General features: G+C 48.1%; 1 protein-coding gene across 2 annotated transcripts in view; it reads left to right on the top strand.

Moving 5' to 3' along the window:
* Positions 1–22254, top strand: part of DYNC2H1 (dynein cytoplasmic 2 heavy chain 1) — a 478712-nt gene that overhangs the window by 100252 nt on the left and 356206 nt on the right. For both annotated transcript variants that reach the window (XM_044284009.1, XM_044284008.1), the window contains exons 33-38: positions 2206–2388; positions 11962–12144; positions 14005–14228; positions 15656–15771; positions 16666–16865; positions 19957–20221. In XM_044284009.1, coding sequence (XP_044139944.1) covers positions 2206–2388; positions 11962–12144; positions 14005–14228; positions 15656–15771; positions 16666–16865; positions 19957–20221 — 1171 coding nt within the window. The remainder of the gene's footprint in view (positions 1–2205; positions 2389–11961; positions 12145–14004; positions 14229–15655; positions 15772–16665; positions 16866–19956; positions 20222–22254) is intronic.

The raw sequence follows: 22254 nt of genomic DNA, 5'->3' as shown, positions 1-22254 counted from the left end.
GGTGACGCCGATGCTTGTCGGGGAGGAGTATGCTAACAATTGTACAGATTGGGGGGGGGGAAGGCAAATATTATAAATAACGAATATATTCGCTATTTTGCTATACGTTTTTAGAATATTCGGCATAATTTAAAACAAGAATATATAGCAGTATAGCGAATATTCGCTAAATACAAATATAGAGCAATTTAGCTAATATGGTGCTATAATCTTCTTCTTTACTGCTATATATTCTTTTTTGATCAACTTCGCATTACGCGATTTTTACATTTTAGATTAATCGCAATTGCGAAAATAATCTCAAATATCGCAAATTCGAATATGGGACCTGCCGCTCATCACTATTAACGATTATCCCTTCATTGGAGCTAATCCACAGATATTCTGTGTGGAATCCATGAGATTCTCATTCATATTGCAGATGTTTTTTTTTTCCACAGTGCAGTTAAGGAATCTGTATGGATTCTTCTCTGCTGCATATGAACAGGATATGTAATTCTTCTGTCACTTGCTTTAGATGTGGTGCTGAAGCTTGACATGCAGTTATTTCATGTAACATGGCGAGTATTCAGTGCCAGCATGCAACACATTTAGTAAAATATTACAATGCCAGGTCCCATCCCCTTTGTTTCCCTCTCTTTAGCAGATTCATCAATTTATTGGGGGTGCTGTTCATGAACCTAGCGCTTCACCGCCCTGTTGGAGAGCCTGGTACACCATTTGTACAGGGCACCATAAAAAGGGGTATTCTGGTTTTAATGAGTACAATTCTATATGTAGAGAATAGGATGTTGAACAGTTTTCTGATATAAATCTATTTATAATTTTGCTCACAGACCTTTATTATATCCACATCCTGCTCCTAAAGAAATAAAACGTGGTACAACCTGTTTCTATCCTGTAAAATGCATCCATAGGAGAGCTGAATAGGACAAAAAATGGCATCTGTCATGTGGGCCGTTATGTGACCTGGCTTTTTGTTAATTGCCCAGGTATATAACAGGTGAATAGTAGTACTGTATATTGGCAGAAAATATACAGTATATACAATATTACTACCTGCAGCAGCATCTCAACATCATGTATGTTTTTCTTTATACTAAACTTGACAAAAAGATGACAATCACCTAGAGACAGGCAGCCATTTTCTAACATCACCTACAGACAGGCAGCCATGTAAATACACACAGTGATGTAGTTACTGTAATGACCACAGTTAAGGTCATGATGCCACCACTAGTCCTATTTACCTTTCACATGGATGTGTCCTGTTTGCTGACCCAACACTTGTACGTCATGTAACATTGTTGCTTACTGTCAGAAATTACATAGTATAGGGCAGTGATGGCGAACCTATGGCACGGGTGCCAGAGGCGGCACTCAGAGCCCTCTCTGTGGGCACCCGCACACTGGATAAAGTTTATGGTGTACCAATATGCCTTAGAATTTGCCTGCCATTCAATAGTGCAGGACATGCTATGAACAGCACAGGCAGCACATTGAATGTAGGCAGGCTATTATAGCTAAATGATAAAGTACATGGAAGATATATGATATTGGTGTTCAGGTTAAATTGCCGTGCTGGCACTTTGCGATAAATAAGTGGGTTTTGGGTTGCAGTTTGGGCACTCGGTCTCCATCACTGGTATAGGGTATCACATGACTGATGCCATTTTTCAGTTAGGCCATGGAGGCATTACATAGGACTGATACATGGGTTATACCATTCTACTGCATATAGCACTTAACGCCTGATATAAGAAAGGTACGTATGCAGAATATTAAATACATGTACAGTATATTAGAATATATATAATTTCCTAAAACAAATATGTTAAAATAATAAAAACTGGAATACCCCTTTGATAATAAATCTCCCCCATCTTTCCCTTAGGGTGTCTCTGGCTGGTATCACATCTCAGTTTTTAAGGAATGTTTGGGAAAATAATGTATTTTTTTTTTCTTCTCTCGGCTTCCTGGTATCAACCTATATAAAATGATCTATAATGATGTATGTGGCTTCAGTATGGCGGACTCTCTAAGTATGACCGTATAGCAGTGCACATATAATAGTGATACTAGGGGATGTAATATGGGTGTATATACTGTGATTATATAGGTGTTATATACACGTAGGACAATAGAGGGAATTTGATTTTTGGCATTTATTCATTTTATTTTTATTTATTTTTTTCTGATTTTCAGGGCAATGCTCCTAAGTTGGTGTACACCCCTCTGACAGACAAGTGTTACCTTACTCTGACTCAGGCCATAAAGATGGGCTTGGGAGGAAATCCATATGGCCCAGCTGGAACTGGTAAAACAGAATCGGTGAAGGCGTTGGGTGGTCTTTTCGGCCGACAAGTGTTGGTTTTCAACTGTGATGAGGTGAATCCACTAAACTGTTTCTTATACATAATAATTCCAGTAATGATGATAGCTACACAGGTAATGCATGGAGTATAAAAGTACTGCACTTTTCTTACTACCTGCTCAGCTCTCCTGACATGCCAGTAACTACTTGCCCATAAAATAAGAGTTCTGGTGCTTTTTTTTTAGAACTCCATCGTGCCGTACCTCTATTGTTCCTCCTAGTGATGTATGACCGCTATGTGTACTCAGTTTTCCTTGTCAATAGAAAGGGTCACTATGGACTCCTACACTGTCCAATAAGCACTACCAGTGTCTGACTCTGTCATACACTCCCTGTTGATAAGATGAATGGTAACAGCATTCCAAGAGGAATAACTGAGTTGCAGAATTGTTATTTTATGGGGAATAGAAGAATTTACTGATAGCTGATCTTTAAAATAGTTTGAACCCACTTAAAAAAATATAGGCTTTGAATATAACTTAAAGCAGTGTTTTTGTAAAAAAATATAATCTGGCACCATATAGTACATGACAATCTCTTTCAAACAAAGCTAGACCCAGCCCCGTACCTCACATGGATCCAGAGATCTCCACGTTCATTGCTCCAATTGCTCTACACAATTTATTTTAAGGTGGCAGCGCTGGGGGGAGCGGGGGGATGCGGGTTGGGGGAGACGACGACGGATAAGAATCCCTTCTCAGGTAGTGTGTCCTTTCTGCTGACCTGATGAAGGATGGAACTGAGCATGTGTGTCCATCTCAAGAGATGGACAGAAAAATTTGAAAAAATAGCAAACAGCAGTGAATAGCTCATTGGCTTTACACAATTTTTAATTGCATGCAATTACAGAAGTATTTGGGTCCAGGTGCTGGTTTAGAAATCGTAGAATATTTTTCGTGGGACCCCTTTTAACTCTTAACTGACTACAAAATGTGACTGCAGGATTTGTATACGTAAGGCCTCATGCACACGACCGTTGTGTGCATCCGTGGCCGTTGTGCCGTTTTCCGTTTTTTTTCGCGGACCCATTGACTTTCAATGGGTCCGTGGAAAAATCGGAAAATGCACCATTTTGCAGCCGAGGCCGTGATCCGTGTATCCTGTCCGTCCAAAAAATATGACCTGTCCTATTTTTTTGACGGACAACGGTTCACGGACCCATTCAAGTCAATGGGTCCGTGAAAGAACACGGATGCACACAAGATTGGCATCCGTGTCCGTGATCCGTGGCCGTAGGTTGCTTTCATACAGACGGATCCGAAGATCCGTCTGCATAAAAGCTTTTTCTGATCTAAGTTTTCACTTCGTGAAAACTCATATCCGACAGTATATTCTAACACAGAAGCGTTCCCATGGTGATGGGGACGCTTCTAGTTAGAATACACTGCAAACTTTGTACAAGACTGCCCCCTGCTGCCTGGCAGCACCCGATCTCTTACAGGGGGATATGATAGCACAATTAACCCCTTCAGGTGCGGCACCTAAAGGGGTTAATTGTACTATCATATTCCCCTGTAAGAGATCAGGGCTTCCAGGCAGCAGGGGGCAGACCCCCCCCCTCCCCAGTTTGAATATCGTTGGTGGCACAGTGTGCCTCCACCATCGCCCCCCCCCTCCCTCCCTCTATTGTATTAAATCGTTGGTGGCACAGTGTGCCAACCACCATCGGCCCCCCTCCCTCCCTCTATTGTATTAAATCGTTGGTGGCACAGTGTGCCAACCACCATCGGCCCCCCTCCCTCCCTCTATTGTATTAAATCGTTGGTGGCACAGTGTGCCAACCACCATTGCCCCCTCCCTGTATAGCAGTAACATTGGTGGCAGTGTGCGGTCTCAACAGTAGAAGATTCATACTTACCTGCTTGCTGCTGCGATGTCTGTGAACGGCCGGGAGCTCCTCCTACTGGTAAGTGACAGTTCTTTAGCAATGCGCCGCACAGACCTTTCACTTACCAGTAGGAGGAGCTCCCGGCCGGACACAGACATCGCAGCAGCAAGCAGGTAAGTATGAATCTTCTACTGTTGAGACCGCACACTGCCACCAATGTTACTGCTATAGAGGGAGGGAGGGGGGCCGATGGTGGTTGGCACACTGTGCCACCAACGATTTAATACAATAGAGGGAGGGAGGGGGGGCCGATGGTGGTTAGCACACTGTGCCACCAACGATTTAATACAATAGAGGGAGGGAGGGGGGCCGATGGTGGTTGGCACACTGTGCCACCAACGATTTAATACAATAGAGGGAGGGCACACTGTGCCACCAACGATATTCAAACTGGGGAGGGGGGGGGCTGCCCCCTGCTGCCTGGCAGCCCTGATCTCTTACAGGGGAATATGATAGTACAATTAACCCCTTTAGGTGCCGCACCTAAAGGGGTTAATTGTGCTATCATATCCCCCAGTAAGAGATCGGGTGCTGCCAGGCAGCAGGGGGCAGTCTTGTACAAAGTTTGTAGTGTATTCTAACCTGAAGCGTCCCCATCACCATGGGAACGCCTCTGTGTTAGAATATACTGTCGGATCTGAGGTTCACGAAGTAGCTCATATCCGACAGTATATTCTAACATAGAGGCGTTCCCATGGTGATGGGGACGCTTCAAGTTAAAATATACCATCGGATTGGAGAAAACTCCAATCCGATGGTATAAAAGAACTCCAGACTTTACATTGAAAGTCAATGGGGACGGATCCGTTTGAAATGGCACCATATTGTGTCAACATCAAACGGATCCGTCCCCATTGACTTGCATTGTAATTCAGGACGGATCCGTTTGGCTCCGCACGGCCAGGCGGACACCAAAACGACTTTTTTTTCATGTCCGTGGATCCTCCAAAAATCAAGGAAGACCCACGGACGAAAAAACGGTCACGGATCACGGACCCACGGACCCCGTTTTTGCGGACCGTGAAACAAAACTGTCGTGTGCATGAGGCCTAAGTTAAAAGTGTGGCAATGCCTCTCCAGGTTTAGACCAGCCATTCTTTTACTCCTTTTTGCATATCCAGATTTGCTGTTTAGTAAGTTTTGTAATACTGATTCCCTACTGACTGTGGGTGACGAGTGAAAATCCCGCTGGACATTATGTTTCTTATATTAACGTTGTCATCACCTCACTTCCTCTTTCCTGCCTTTTAAAGGCTATGTACACCTTTTAGGGGCAATTTCTTTATGATTGCATTTTACTTATTTTGTGCTAAAAATAATTTTTGCAATTTGTCTTTATTAAAAACGTTGACCTGTTCTGTCACAAAGGGTTAACTTTTTCTAGCTGTGAGAATCGTATTTTTTTACTTTCACTTTGACGGTCGTCTAATAAGCCTTATCTCTAAATTAAGGTCATAACCACTTATTAAGGCCTCATTATTATCAGTAAGATAAGAATTGAGCTACAATGAGGGTTTTTAATGTCCGAGAGCAGAGACGAGCCATCAGCTGAGCTGCTTGACGGAATAGAGAGAAAATTCAGATTGTGTTACTAGAGGATCTCCGCCATGTACAGAGAAAAGGGCTCAGAATTTTTAATAAAGACCAATTGAAAAAATGATTTTCTCGTGCGTGGCATTGGGGGACACAGCACCATGGGTATATGCCCAGCTGCCACTAGGAGGCTGACACTAGAAACAAAAAAAGTGTTGGCTCCACCCAGGTGGGCTATACCCCTCTGCTAGAGCCAGAATAACTCAGTCTAGTTCTAGTGTCCGTAGGAGGCAGACCTGACCTGCTAGCAGGTCACTCTGCTAATTTTATTTTTTATTTGTTTTATTTTTTCCTTTTTTCTTTCTCTACAGGTGGCAGGGGTGGCTCCATCGTGTTCCACCTTAGTTGCCCCCCTGCGGGCGCGTACCTAGGTACCCGGCAGCCACCCAGTCCCCACGTGACCTGCTTCCGCAGTGGATTCCGGCGGACCCACGGTTTCCGTGTTGAGTCCGCCGAGGGGGTGGTCATGCTGCGCCTGAAAACATCGGAGGGTGAGTAAGGCGCCCCCCCTACTTTTTTTCCCCCTTAGGAGTCTTCCTATCAGTCTCCTGTTGCCTGGCCCTTCCTTGGGCTTCTGTTCTTTTTATGGAGCCTGCGCCTTTAAGACCGCCGCTTCCGGCGTTCTCACATCCCTACCTCATGGCGCTGTGTCCCCCCCTCTTCTGCCGGTGCGGTCCGCGGTGCCGCGATCGCAGTCTCCCGCTTCCGGCAGCGTTCCTCTACTTCAGGCCCCGGCTTTGCTTCGGCCTAGGCCGCGACTGCGTGGGCGGGGCTTCGTCTTCGCCTCCGCCTCCCAGGCTTCCCGGGTTTTTTCCCCTGCGTCCCTCCCCTTGTGGGTGGCGGTCTGGGAGGTCCTTTTTTCTCGCCCAATCCAGCGCCAGCGCGGGCTGCTGGGGGGGCGTTTTCTTTTGAACGGCGTTTCTTAGCCCTGCTCCTGTCTCTGCTCGTCGCCATCCTGCTCTCCTGCGACCGGCTTCCTGGGACACAGCACCATTGGTAGTGGTAGGCAGCCTCTGGCTGACTCTTTTTCCTTACAGGCTCCATCCTCCGCCCTCATGTCTTCCTCTGGTCAGGCCCCCACTCCCTCCGCCGCCATTTCCACTCATTACGCCTGCTCTGTGTGTAATAGGAAATTCCCATGCGGCCAACCTACTTCCCTCTGCGTGCAGTGCCTCAACCCCAGGCCCGCCCAGTCCGCTCCTGCGGCCTCCACTTTGTCGGTTCTCCCGGAATGGGCTGCTACCCTGTCCCAGGCCATAGGTAGCCTTGCTAGCCTCTCCCAATCCCTGGCACAGTCCCTGGACAGTCTCCCTGCCCAGATTGCGGCCGCCTCTGGTAGGGCTCCTACCGCTGGTGATGCGCCTGGCGTCAGTTCTCGTCCTGGCTCCGGCACTCGGTGCCGCAAGCGACCACGTACGGTCTCGGCCGGGTCCCACTCCTCCTCCGCTACCCCGGATCGCTCCCCGGTTAGGTCTGAGTCGGGCGAGATTTCTTCTTCAGCCGCTTCCGCCGCTCCTGGGGACTCCTCCGCTTCAGATTCTGAATCTGAGCGGTGCTCGGCGATGTCGGCAGCCGTACAGGATCTCATCAGGGCCGTTCGGGACGCGCTCCATGTACAGGACGTTCCTTCGTCCTCCTCCCTGGAGGCGGTGTCCTTCCGCCGTTCTAGGCGGTCCACGGTTTTTTTCCCGAATCACGAGGATCTGGACGCGCTCCTTGCCAAGGAATGGCGCCACCCTGACCGGCGCCTTCATCTCACCAAGGCCTCTGATGTCCCTTACCCCTTCTCAGAGGATTCGGTCAATCTCTGGACGATTCCCCCTCTGGTGGATCCTCAGGTCGCTCGCCTGGCGAAAGCTACTACGCTTCCCCTGGCTGATGCGGCTTCCTTGTCGGATCCCGCGGACAAACGAGTCGACTCCTTAGCCAAGTCCGTTTTCATCGCAGCGGGCGCCGCCATCCGCCCTGCGTTTGCCGCCTCCTGGGTGGCCAAGGCATGCGCTATCTGAGCAAAGCAACTTCTCCGTGCCTTACCTTCTGACTCTGACCAGGGGGACCTGGCAGTGCTTGCCTCCCAGATCTATCAGGCTTCCAAGTTTCTTTGTGACGCCTCTATGGAATCGGCTCGCCGCTCCGGGCGTGCGGCCGCCAATTCTGTGGCTATCCGCCGCACCATCTGGCTTCGTTCCTGGGCGGCGGACTCCGCCTCCAAGAAGGCTCTGATCTCTCTTCCCTTTCTTGGTGGAAAGCTTTTTGGGAAACGCTTGGAGGAGCTCATCTCTGAGGCCACCGGAGGTAAGAGTTCTCTTCTTCCTCAGAATCAGCCTCGCCGCCGTCGTTTCCCCGGGTCGTCCTCCCGGACGCAGTCCTTTCGGTCCTTTCGGGCCCCTCCCGCCCGATCTGATAAGAAGCCTTCCAGGCCTTCCTTTAAGTCCAGGCCCTCTTGGCATGCCAAGCCCAAGCCCGCTCGCCCCCAGTCCACTAAGCCTCCTTCCGCATGACTCAATCCCCGTCACGGTGGGGGGGCGCCTGCTCGCCTTTCGGGATGTTTGGCAGGCAAACGTAGAAGACGCTTGGGTTCTCGAGGTGGTCTCTTCGGGGTACAGAATCGAATTCACCGACCTTCCACCCGGTCGGTTCTTCTTGACGTCCCCCCCCGTGTCTCCCGCCCGGGCAGACGGTTTTTTTCAGGCCATTCGTTCCCTGCGTGCTCTGGGGGTCATTGTTCCGGTTCCAGAGTCAGAACGCTTTCGGGGTTTCTACTCGAACCTGTTCACTGTTCCCAAAAAGGACGGTTCGCTCCGTCCTATCCTGGATCTGAAGGCGCTCAATCACTTCGTCCGGGTCCGTCATTTCCGCATGGAGTCCCTCCGGTCTGTGATCGCCTCCTTGGAGTTGGGCGACTTCCTGTCTTCAATCGACATTCAGGATGCCTATCTCCACATTCCCATCGCCCTCTCCCACCAAAGGTTCCTTCGCTTCGCGGTGGGTTCTCTTCATTTCCAATTTGTAGCCCTGCCCTTCGGTCTGGCCTCCGCGCCGAGGGTTTTCACCAAGGTGTTAGCTCCCCTCGTGGCCCTTCTTCGTGCCAGGGGGGTCGCCTTGGTACCTTACCTGGACGACCTTCTGGTTCGGGCCCCGTCTCCGGAGGACAATCTGTCCAGCCTGAGCATCACCCTCTCGGCTCTTGCTCAGTTCGGGTGGCTTGTCAACCACTCCAAGTCCTCCCTTGTCCCACGCCAGAGGATGCTTTTTCTGGGCATGCTTTTCGACACTCGCCTCGGGCGGGTGTTTCTTCCCCCAGAGAAGGTCTCTTCTCTTCAGGCGGGGGTGCATCTTCTCCGCGGGCCGTCCTCTCTGACCATCAGGACGTGTATGCGCGTCCTGGGGAGGATGGTGGCCTCATTCGAAGCCATTCCCTATTCCCAATTTCACTCCCGGGACCTTCAGTTGTTCATCCTATCCAGGTGGGACAAGTCCCCGGAGGGTCTCGATCGCCTTGTCCGTCTCCCCCCTCAGATTCGCCTGGGTCTGTCCTGGTGGTTGCTTCCCCGGACGGTGTCCCTGGGCCGGTCCTTCCTCCCTCCCAGTTGGCGGGTGATCACGACCGATGCCAGTCTCTCGGGATGGGGAGCGGTGTTCGAGTCCCTCACGGTTCAGGGTCTGTGGTCTGTTCAGGAGTCCTCCCTGCAGATCAACGTTCTCGAACTCAGGGCAATTTTCTTAGCGCTGTCGCACTGGACCTCTCGTCTGCGCGGCCTCCCAATCCGGATTCAGACGGACAATTCCACCGCCGTGGCTTATCTGAATCATCAGGGGGGCACCAGGAGCGTGATGGCCCTGCTAGAGGCCTCTCAGATCCTGCGTTGGGCGGAGGAACACGTTCCCGTTCTCTCCGCCGTCCACATTCCCGGGGTCGACAATTGGGCGGCAGACTTTCTCAGTCGTCAGCTCGTCGACCCGGGCGAATGGTCTCTCCACCCGGAGGTATTTCTTCAACTGTGTCTCCGATGGGGAACTCCGGACGTGGATCTTTTTGCGTCTCGCCTAAATCACAGGCTTCCACGCTATGCCGCGCGGTCCAGGGATCCGCGAGCTCTAGCGGTCGATGCCCTAGTTCTGCCTTGGTCCCAGTTCGACCTTCTATATCTCTTTCCGCCCATCCCTCTTCTGCCTCGAGTGCTCAAGCGTCTCAAGGCAGCCCGGGTGCCGGCGATTCTGGTGGCTCCGGACTGGCCCCGCAGGGCGTGGTACGCAGATCTTGTGTTTCTGCTCGCCGACGTCCCGTGGCGTCTCCCTCTGCGCCGCGATCTCCTTTCGCAGGGCCCTCTGTTCCACCCGAATTTACCGCAGCTTCGTTTAACGGCGTGGCTGTTGAGACCGCGGTCCTGAAGGCCCGTGGTCTCTCGGACTCTGTCATTCAGACGATGCTGAGCGCTCGGAAGCCTCAGTCGGCCCGTATTTACTACCGGACCTGGAGGGCGTACTTTGCTTGGTGCGAGTCCGGACGTTTTCGTCCCCTCCTTTTTTCAGTCCCTAATATTCTGGCCTTCCTTCAGGCTGGTTTTGAAAAGGGGCTTCGCCTGGCTTCTCTCAGGGGGCAGATTTCTGCCCTTTCGGTCCTTTTTCAGCGCCCTGTGGCCGCGCGGGCTCAGGTTAGGACTTTTCTACAGGGTGTCGCTCGCCGAGCCCCTCCCTTTCGCCTTCCGGTGGAGCCGTGGGACCTGAATCTTGTCCTCGATGCTCTTCAGTCTTCTCCGTTTGAGCCCTTGGCAGACATCTCTCTGTCGTTTGTATCGTTTAAGGTTGCCTTCCTTGTGGCGATCACCTCTATCCGCCGGGTCTCCGAACTGGCGGCGCTTTCCTGCCGGTCGCCTTTCCTGGTGTTCCATCAGGACAAAGTGGTTTTGCGCCCCGTTCCTTCTTTTCTCCCTAAGGTTGTCTCCTCGTTTCATATCAATGAGGAGATTGTCCTTCCTTCCTTCTGCCCTAATCCTTCTCGCCCTCGGGAGAAGTCTCTCCATTGCCTGGATGTTGTTCGGGCTCTCCGCTGGTACCTTCGCCTCACGGAACCCTTCCGTCGTTCGGACTCTCTTTTCCTGGTTCCGGCGGGTCCTCGTAAGGGTTTGCCTGCCTCCAAGGCCACCATCTCTCGCTGGGTTCGGTCGGCTGTCAAGGAGGCGTATGCCGCAAAGGGCCGTGCTCCCCCTTCCAGGTTGACCGCTCATTCGACTAGGGCAGTTGGGGCTTCCTGGGCGGTGCGTCATCAGGCTTCGGCTGCCCAGCTTTGCCGGGCCGCCACCTGGTCGTCAGTTCACACTTTTTCTAAATTCTACCATATTCATTCCCTGGCTTCTGCTGACGCCAGCCTGGGGCGTAAGGTTCTGCAGGCAGCGGTGCTTTAGGTTGCTGTCTTGGCGTTCTTCTTCCCTCCCTCAGGGACTGCTTTGGGACGTCCCATGGTGCTGTGTCCCCCAATGCCACGCACGAGAAAAATGGATTTTTTGTACTCACCGTAAAATCCTTTTCTCGTAGTAGGCATTGGGGGACACAGATCCCACCCTTTCCTTTGGAGCATTTATTCTTGTTTGTGGCTCCGGCATTTGCTGTGGTTGTTGGGTCCTCCAGTTCAAGACTTGTCGGCGTTAAGTCTCATTTTAGTTCAGGTGTGGCGTTCCTACTGCTTTTGTACTGACTGAGTTATTCTGGCTCTAGCAGAGGGGTATAGCCCACCTGGGTGGAGCCAACACTTTTTTTGTTTCTAGTGTCAGCCTCCTAGTGGCAGCTGGGCATATACCCATGGTGCTGTGTCCCCCAATGCCTACTACGAGAAAAGGATTTTACGGTGAGTACAAAAAATCCATTTTTTAGCTCAAAATTAATACAATGCAGTAATAAAAAAAGGAAGAATTGCTTGCAAAAATGTATGTACCGTAGCCTAGAAGGGAAATAGGCCTTTCCTGGCTGGGAGCAGCTTCATCAAGGTTCTGGAGAAAAGGCTATGACATTTATCATTTTAGATCCCTCTAGGTACATTTGTGGTGAAATTACAAGAACAGACCTAACTAGTAGATAACGCATCTCTTATTGTATATGTTTCCTGTAGGGTATCGATGTAAAATCTATGGGGAGAATATTTGTTGGCTTGGTGAAATGTGGAGCTTGGGGTTGCTTTGATGAATTCAATAGACTTGAAGAAGCCGTGCTGTCTGCAGTGTCCATGCAGATCCAAACCATTCAGGATTCTTTAAAGAATCACAGGGCCACCTGCGAGCTGCTAGGGAAAGAGGTAAGTTCACACTGACTTTTATTAGTCTTACTAGCAGAGGACCCGGCCTCGCACGGGTATATTTAATCTATTTCAGTTAATGTTTGTGTGTGTCGTTAAAAGAAATCGACAGTATCCACTATAACAATGACATCTACAGTACCCCGCCCCTTTAACAGTGACCTCCATAGCAGCCAGCAGCCTGCCCCTTTTAACAGTGACCTCCACAGCGGCCTCCTCTTTATTAGGCCTCTTTCACACGACAGTATGTCCATTTCAGTGTTTTGCGGTCCGTTTTTCACGGATCCGTTGTTCCGTGTTTTGCTTCCGTTGTGGTTCCGTTTCCGTTCCGTTGTTCCGTTCCGTTTTTCCATATGGCAAATACAGTATACAGTAATTTCATATTAAAAATTGGGCTGGGCATAACTTTTTCAATAGATGGTTCCGCAAAAAACGGAACGGATACGGAAGACATACGGATGCATTTCCGTATGCATTCCGTTTTTTTGCGGACCCATAGACTTTAATGGAGCCACGGAACGTGATTTGCGGCCAAATATAGGACATGTTCTATCTTTAAACGGAACGGAAAAACGGAAATACGGAAACGGAATGCACACGGAGTACATTCCGTTTTTTTTGCGGAACCATTGAAATGAATGGTTCCGTATACGGACCGTATACGGACCGCAAAAAACGGTCCGCAAAACGGAAAAAAAAAACGGTCGTGTGAAAGAGGCCTTACTGACCTTCACAGTACTCCGTCTCGTTAACAGTGATTTCCACAATAACCCGCCCTCTTAACAGTGACCTCTACAGCACCCGGCCCCTTAACGCTGATCTCCATAGTGGACCGTCTCCCTATTAACTGTGACCTTCACCGTTTCCTTCCCCCTTAACAGAGACCTCCACAGTGCCCGCCCCCTTAACTGTGACCTCCACAGTGGCCACCCCTTTAACAGTGACCTCCACAGCGGCCGCCCCTTTATTAGTGACCTCCATAGTACCCCATTTCCTTAACCGTGATTTCCACAGAACCCCATCCCTTGACAGTGGCCTCTACAGCAATCTGCCCCTAAGATGGCCAGAGGTCCGGTTTTAGGCCGGACAGTCTGGCTTTCAGACTCCCTGTCCTCCTTTGGGCGTGGACGGACACAGGGATGTCCTTTTGAACAGCTCACTCTCAGACAGCAGCACTGTGCTGTCTGAGCGTGAGCTGCAGGGAGAAAGTCACCGTCCCTCCCACCCCTGCAGCTGACAGAAGTTGATTTTTAACCTTCATTTTTTTCAATCCCCATCAGCTGTGGAGTGGGAGGGGCGTGGCCTGAGTCTGGGCGTGGCTTAGCTGGACCTGGAGGTGGGGTTTTTAAGTCTGTCTTCTACCTGCCCCCTGAACTATGACTTCCACAGCACTCCACTCCCTTAACAGTGTCATCCACAGCGCCCTGCCCCTTTAAAGCTGACCTACAGCAGTGAAGAAAATTGTATGGAAACCTGGAGTAAAACTGTGTTTATGTGGAGGCTAAGGGCCTGAGAGCTTCTATTGGCAGATAAGGGACATGTGACCGTGTATATGGCAGTTGGGATATGAAGAGAAAGACCCGCAGGCTTCTATTGGTCATGTAGGTGATGTGATGTGCCATATTTGCATTTTTGGGGAATATCTCAGGAACGGTATGTCCTAAAGAACTGAGACCCGGTCTAAAACCTTCCCGGACACCTGATGTACCTGTGTGCTAAATTTCGTGATTGTAAATGCGTCGGTGCGGATTCCTTTAGCCGACATTACATATATACACATACATACTCAGCGTTATATATTAGATTTGTTAGTCTTATTTTGATCATTCGTTTCATGCTTGATTATGTTTTATATTTTAGGTGGAGTTAGACCCCAATTCTGGGATTTTCATAACTATGAATCCTGCCGGCAAGGGCTATGGCGGTCGACAGAAACTGCCCGATAACCTAAAACAGCTGTTCCGACCAGTAGCCATGTCCCGACCCGACAATGAGCTCATTGCTGAGGTCATTCTTTGTTCTGAAGGTTTTAAGGAAGCAAAGACACTGGGTCGGAAGCTAGTGGCAATCTTTAATCTCGCCAGGTAAATATGCAGATTATGACAATATAATAAAACATATCATGGATTACACAATATATTGATGACCTGCTCATGGGATAGGAGTAGAGTTGAGTGAACCCGAATTAATTGAGTTGAGTGAACCCCTATTAATGGCATGGCTGTGATTGGCCAGTGTAGCATGTGACCCAGCCTCTATATAAGCTGGAGTCACGTAGCGCCGCACGTCACTCTGCTGTGATCAGTGTAGGGAGAGAATAGGAGAGAATCTTTGTTCAGAACTTGAATCTAACTCAGCGATCTACATAGATTTAGTTGTGTGGGTGCAGGGCACAATCTTTTTACCCTGCCCTGAGCCCAGTGACCGAAAAAAAATACTTTTATCAGTCTGTGAGTGAGGTGGGCGGTGGCGGCGGCGGCCATTTTATGCAAGCTCAGTGCACCAGCAAAGCTTGAAATACTGCACTAGTAATCTGGTTTTAAAAAAATCACCCTTTTTTGGCAATATCCTACATCTGGTGCATTTGCAGGATTAGTCAGTGTGCAATTTAAGCTAGAAATACAGCCATCATTTTCTGGGTTTTTAAAAACACACTTTTTTTTGCCAAAATCCACTATTTTACAGATCTGCACGTGTGAAATTCAAGTTTAATATATATAGCTTTCTTATTCTGTTACTAAAAACCCCCCACTTTTTTTAGCAATATACAACATCTGGATTAGGCCCCATGCACACGGCCGTGTTTCACAGCCGTGTGCGGGCCGTGGAACCGCGGCCTGGATCCCTCCTGAGAGCAGGAGCGCACGGCGTCACTGGTTGCTATGACGCCGTGCGCTCCCTGCTGCCGCCGCAATACAGTAATACACTGGTATAGATCGTACCAGTGTATTACTGTACTGTGCCGGCAGCAGGGAGCGCACGGCGTCATAGCAACCAGTGACGCCGTGCGCTCCTGCTCTCAGGAGGGATCCAGGCCACGGTTCCACGGCCCGCACACGGCTGTGAAACACGGCCGTGTGCATGGGGCCTTACTCAGTGTGCAATTTAAGCTAGAAATACAGCCATCATTTTCTGGGTTTTTTAAAACACTTTTTTGCCAAAATACCCAATTTTACAGCCCTTGCTGCATCAGCACGTGTGAAATTCTAGGGTTATATTGGACTTATTTAAGGGATATTAGACTAAATAAGACGGCTTAGTTGTAATGACACTGCTCACTGCAGCAATGTCCGTGGCTAGCAGGTCAACAGTGAAGAGAAGGCAGCGCTCGTACAGCTGATTGGCAGGGGTGCCGGGAGTCTGACACCCACCAATCTGATATTGATGACCTATCCTCAGGATGGGTCTTCAATATCAAAATAGCAGACAACCCCTTTAAGGACATCCCTATGATATTATATGATTGGTGCACAGCTGTAATGTACTGTAGTAACTGAGCTTTGTGTTGCAGGGAATTGTTGACACCCCAGCAGCATTATGACTGGGGATTAAGAGCCCTGAAGACGGTCCTGAGAGGCTGTGGGAATCTTCTTCAGCCATTAAAAAAAGCTGGAGCAAAGATGAATAGTAAGATTTATTATGAATACTTTATTATGTGATGTTTTGGACTGTATTGTTCTTCATACAGTTACACAGTATGGACTCCAATGCAAGTGACAGCCATAATTCCAAAACTTTCCATAGCAGAATCTGCAGCATTTTGCAGTAGCAGCAAAAGTGGTTGAGATTTAAAGGGGTTATCCAATTTCTCAAACAGCCCCTCCATGCGCCGGGCCCCTCACAGGTAATATACTTACCCCGCTCCTGGTCCCAGCACCACCACTGCTGCTTCTTCCTGTTCTTCCCTGCAGCGTTTTGGTGATCGTCTGACTATGCGAAGCCAAACGGATCCGTCTAGACTTACAATGTAAGTTAATGGGGATGGATCAGTTTTTCACTGACACAATATGGTGCAATTGAAAACGGATCCGTCCCCTTTGACTTTCAATGTAAATCAAGACGGATCCGTTTTGACTTAGATTTTTTTTTGAATGAATAATGCAAACAGATCTGTTATTAATTGATACAAGCGTTTGCATTATTTGTGCGTATCCGTCTGTGCAGATACAAGACGGATCCGCACAAAACGTGAGTGTGAAAATAGCCTTACATGTCTGTCTGTCTGTGATATCTTCATCATATACACTTATAAGTCTCATCTTGTACAATCCGTACAGCTGACATGTCTGTCTGTCTGTGATATCTTCATCATATACATTTATAAGTCTCATCTCATACAATCCGTACAGCTGACGTGTCTGTCTGTCTGTCTGTGATATCTTCATCATATACATTTATAAGTCTCATCTTGTACAATCCGTACAGCTGACATGTCTGTCTGTCTAGGATATCTTCATCATATACACTTATAAGTCTCATCTCATACAATCCGTACAGCTGACATGTCTGTCTGTCTTCCAGTTAGTGAAAGCCATATTGTAGTTCAAGCTCTGAGGCTTAATACCATGTCAAAGCTGACATTTGCTGACTGCTCCCGTTGCGATGCTTTGATCAAGGACGTTTTCCCTGGCATTGATTTTAAGGATGTGGAGTACATAGAGTTAAGTGCCGCTCTACAGCAGGCCTTTGAGGAAGCACATCTAGAAATCATACCAAGTCAGGTAAGGTTATTTCTTTACCATGGGTAATATTGCTGTATTACTGGACTGTCAGTAAAATTGTTAATGGTTTTATAGTGATGAACACATATAAGTGTTACATCACTGGTGTCCTGAGCATCGGGACCCCCACTAATCACTAGCACATGGGGTATTGAGTCCCCCTTCTTCTCCCTGACACTAATGTAGCGGGGGGTAGTGTGTGTGGAGCATGATAGAAATAAGCATCTGGGAGCTGCTTTTCTTCTTGAGCAGAGATTCCGTTTTTAGAGAATCCATTCTGATGAGAGGAGTTGGTCAGAGACAGAATATTGATAACCAATCTGATTATTTTTATAAACCCCAAAAAATTTAAATAACCGTGTAATCCATAAATACAATGATTGTCACAAACATTTAAAAAAAAGGCTGACATTTTTTAGCCACAAGTCAGAAACTTTGATCAGTGGGCACGTGTTCGGCTGTGTTAGAGTTGGGCGATATCAAAAATATTCAGACGATAACGATATTAAGAAATTTATCGCGATACGATATATATCGCAATAAATACCCGTTTAAATGAAAAAAACACAAGGAGACCTTATACTGTATGGGGGCCACAAGGAGACATTATACTGTATGGGGGGGGCCACAAGGAGACGTTATACTGTATGGGGGCAGCCACAAGGAGACGTTATACTGTATGGGGGGGCCACAAGGAGACGTTATACGGTATGGGGGCAGCCACAAGGAGACGTTATACTGTATGGGGGCAGCCACAAGGAGATGTTATACTGTATGGGGGCAGCCACAAGGAGACGTTATACTGTATGGGGGCAGCCACAAGGAGACGTTATACTGTATGGGGGCGGCCACAAGGAGACGTTATACTGTATGGGGGCGGCCACAAGGAGACGTTATACTGTATGGGGGCGGCCACAAGGAGACGTTATACTGTATGGGGGCGGCCACAAGGAGACGTTATACTGTATGGGGGCGGCCACAAGGAGACGTTATACTGTATGGGGGCGGCCACAAGGAGACGTTATACTGTATGGGGGGGCCACAAGGAGACGTTATACGGTATGGGGGCAGCCACAAGGAGACGTTATACTGTATGGGGGCAGCCACAAGGAGACGTTATACTGTATGGGGGCAGCCACAAGGAGACGTTATACTGTATGGGGGCAGCCACAAGGAGACGTTATACTGTATGGGGGCAGCCACAAGGAGATGTTATACTGTATGGGGGCAGCCACAAGGAGACGTTATACTGTATGGGGGCAGCCACAAGGAGACGTTATACTGTATGGGGATTACACTGGTGGGACTCATGACCTGTATATTTCCCTTGGGTCTAGTACATCCCCATCTATGTGCACTGTATACAGGGGTGGCCGGGTGCTGTACACTGTATATGGGGAGGGGTCGGGCGTTCATGTGTATATGGGTGGCAGTAAATGGTAAAGTGGTATATTTTTGTTTTGGTTATTTCTCAACGCTAGAGCTGGCACTACCATGTGCAGGGGCTGCTGCAAAAACCGATGAGCCTGCCAATAGATGGTAAGATCGGAAATGGTATTACCTAGAAGACATGTTTATTCATTACCCTAGTCCGCATGTGTTTTCCCCCGCTGTGAACAATGGTACAGGCCTGGCTCGCAGCTGGCCTGTGAGGATGCCGTTGTCTTTTCTCCTCTCTCATTGGCTGCTATAGTTTGGGCTTCAGGGTGGCCGTAGTGTGGTCTAGGAGTGGTAGTTCTTGGGTCGGTGGGTGGAGTCCAGGTAAAGTAGGAACGAGGAGGGGGCGGTTGCAGTGAGAACTGGCAGGCAATGTGCACAGGCGGCCGGACGCAGACTTTTTAGAAGCGGTCAGTGCAAATGCGATCGCTCTTATGACATCACTAATATACCGCGGTAATTAAAGGGATTCTGTCATGAGATTTTACCCCTATAACCTAAACATATGCTCATGTCCGGAGTAATAATAAGAATCCTAAGCTGGCATTATTAAACTTCACTGTGGCTCTATTTGCACAAAAAACAGTTTTTTATAACCTGTCAATCACTCACTTAAGGTGCCCAAGGGGAGGTCCGTTAATACAGGGTGCCCGGCCGGACCCCTCGCCGTCCAGTGCCCAGCGCCGCCTTCCCTACCTCAGCGCCGCCACGGCAATCCTCCCCGTCCCTCTGCCAGATCCCGCGCCTCCGCACTAGGCTCAGCCTGATGCGCCGCGGACTCCTGGCAGCGGCTTCGTTGAGCGAAGTGCGCATGCACCGGCTGATGCGCTCAGGCACCCTGTCTTAACGGACCTCCCCTTGGGCACCTTAAGTGAGTGATTGACAGGTTTTAAAAACCATTTTTTTTGTGCAAATAGAGCCACAGTGGAGTTTAATAATGCCAGCTAAGTATTCTTATTATTACTCCGGACATGAGCATATGTTTAGGTTATAGGGGTAAAATCTCATGGCAGAATCCCTTTAAGAAACGGTGATATCGCCGTTTCTTAATGCCGCGGTATATTGTTAACACCGGTATATTGGCCAACCCTAGTTCCAGCTGATCATGTGAATCCATAGAAAGTATATAAGTCTGTCCACCACTAAGCCTCACCTGACCAAGGATCAGCTTAGCAGAGGTGAATGCAGCCACAGTGCTCGACTGTGCTTCTGTCCCTTCAGTTCAGCAAAATGATGGCCTTAGGATCCCCACTGATCAAAGATTTTGATAAGTAATGTTTTTTACATCTGGTATCTGAATAATTCAAAAACATTACATCTTAGGCACAACAACATTTTATAATGTGTTTTCTTTAACATATGGTAGAGTGTTACTGTGTTGGACTAACATAGTATTCGTTTAATGCTTACAACTGTGAGTCCATGCAGTGATTAAATGCAGAGTTATAGACCCTTCTGACTCACACTGTATATTATCTGTGAGTACTGTGTGCAGAATCTCCAGTGTATTTCTATGAGATGCAGCTTCACATTTCCTTAATCTTGCCTCACTGTAAATTTTTGTAATAGCAGGCAAGATTTTTGTGTTTATGCTTTTTGAGATTTTCCTTGCCTTTTTACTTGTTCATCTGTTTGCACTTTTTCTTTGGCACAGATTAAGAAAGCACTAGAGCTGTATGAGCAGCTGCGCCAGAGAATGGGAGTAGTAATCGTTGGACCAAGTGGTGCCGGCAAGTCTACCTTATGGCGCATGTTACGTGCTGCCCTTGGGAAGACCGGAAAGGTTGTAAAACAGTATACCATGAATCCTAAAGCTATGCCCAGACAGCAGTTACTTGGACACATAGACATGGATACCAGAGAGTGGTCAGATGGAGTCCTAACCAATAGTGCCCGTCAAGTTGTACGAGAACCTCAAGGTAAGATATTTCAGAATTAAAGGGTTTGTCTCATTTTAGCAAATGGCATTCATGGTAACCGTTGCAGCTCAGATACAAGGTGGTTGGGACGGAGCTGCTGCGCATGCATGCCTATGTGCTCTCCCACGGTCTCGGCCACCAGGGAGGCCGTCACTTTATCCTGTAGTGCGCAAGCTTGATTACAGGGTGGTCATAACCCCTGGAAACGAGCAGTGTATAATGTGATGGAAAAATGAAACCACCCAGCAAAAGAGACAATATGGACAATCACAATACATTAGTAAGTGCCTTGTATTAACTTTCTCTACGTGATAAATGCCATTTGCTGAAGTGACACAACCCCTATAACATTGTATCAGAGTGTTGTTCTTCCATTTCCGAGCTCACAAACACCATCAGTTTCTACCACCCTCAGATAATAATGATAATCTTTACTTCTATATTGCCTGCTGTTCTGAAGCACTTTACAATCAGAGGATGCACTTACAAACAATATCCGACGTCACAGAGTAACAAAACCAATTGACATTTAAAACAAGGGGAGTGAGGGTCTTGCTCGTGAGACAGGTTTGGCACAAAAGGCGATTAGTGCTTGTTTTGTACAATAACTATTGTGACACAGTGAGGGGTTGTGTCTGGCAAGGCAGGTATTTTCCTCCCAGCATGTACGGCTGGGCTGATTTCCAGTCAGGTGAGGTCAAATACCAGACTGGAGTTTAAGTGCCGGTCCGGGTTTTGGCAGCACCTGGCTGTCCTTAAATAGGCAGCTGGGCTCAGCAGAGTTCTCTGTTTTGGATCTGAGGCTTTGTGCTGTGCTGGAGATCTGAGAGCCGCAAGCTGGGGAAACAGGCCCCATAAAGCCTGCTGGGACTAATGGAGGCATAACTGCCAGCAAGGAGACTTGTGTTATATGAACTTTTCATTGTGTGTGAATTAACACCAAGACTGCAAAGTTACGTGTTTTGTGCAATTGCCTCAAGTGTGAATAAACACTGACGTTTAGAGTAAAGAACTTGTATTTTGCCTCAGTACTGCGCCCGCTTACCCTATCTACCAGAGCGAAACCCCACACTATATAGTAGAGTACATATAAAGTTGAATAAGCCATTCACCAGTCAGTATATGTTGTGTATTGGAACAAGTGTGGTGGATACTGTTGGATGAAAGGACCAGGTTTTGAGTAGGGATGAGTGAATCAACCTGAACTGCAAAGTTCGGGTTTCTTCCGAACTTTGCGAGTTCGGGACTTTTTCACTGAAGTCCGGGTTCGATGTTCGGGTGATTTTATTATTTTACGCTATAACATGGTTATATCGCATAATAGTAGCATTCTTAAGACAGAATGCAAAACAATATGGCTATTTAGGGGTTAAAAAACAAACAACAACTCACCTCATCTACTTGATCGCACTGCAGCAGCTTCTTCTATATACACAGAACAGGACCTGCCAAAAGACCAGCGATGTGTGATGATGTCACCACGTGGAAGAGCGTGGTGACGTCATCACCCACATTGCAGGTCCTTTGTCAGGTCCTGTTCTGTGTATATAGAAGAAGCTGCTGCAGCGCATTCAAGTAGATGAGGTGAGTTTTTTGTTTTTGTTTTTTTACTCCTAAATGGCCATATTGTTTTGCATTCTGTCTTAGGAATGTTATTTTTACTGATATCACCATGTTATAACAGAAAATAGGGTCCCCATTGACTTCAATGGGGTTCGGCTTCAGGGTCAAGTTCGGGTCCCGAACCTGAACTTTAACCTGAAGTTCAGCCGAACCCAGTGAACCCAAACTTCCACTGGTTCGCTCATCCCTAGTTCTGAGGAATAATGTTGAAGGTGGTCAATGGATAAGAGTTAGATCAGGGGGTTGTCATACGTCACCCTAAAAGATCTGATTTTATGAGCGCTTATGTCTGATTGTCTCTAAGACGTTGGACAAATGATGCTGAACAATTAATTTATTGTCAATTTTAATGGAAGATTAGTGTTTTGTCTTTTACCTAAACATATAAACTGTAGGTTTATAATTACAGA

Source organism: Bufo gargarizans, chromosome 3 (assembly GCF_014858855.1).
Source record: "Bufo gargarizans isolate SCDJY-AF-19 chromosome 3, ASM1485885v1, whole genome shotgun sequence".
In the NCBI taxonomy this organism is placed as follows: Eukaryota; Metazoa; Chordata; class Amphibia; order Anura; family Bufonidae; genus Bufo; species Bufo gargarizans.
The sequence above is the reverse complement of the archived record's forward strand: the minus strand, read 5'-3'. Positions and strand labels throughout refer to the sequence as shown.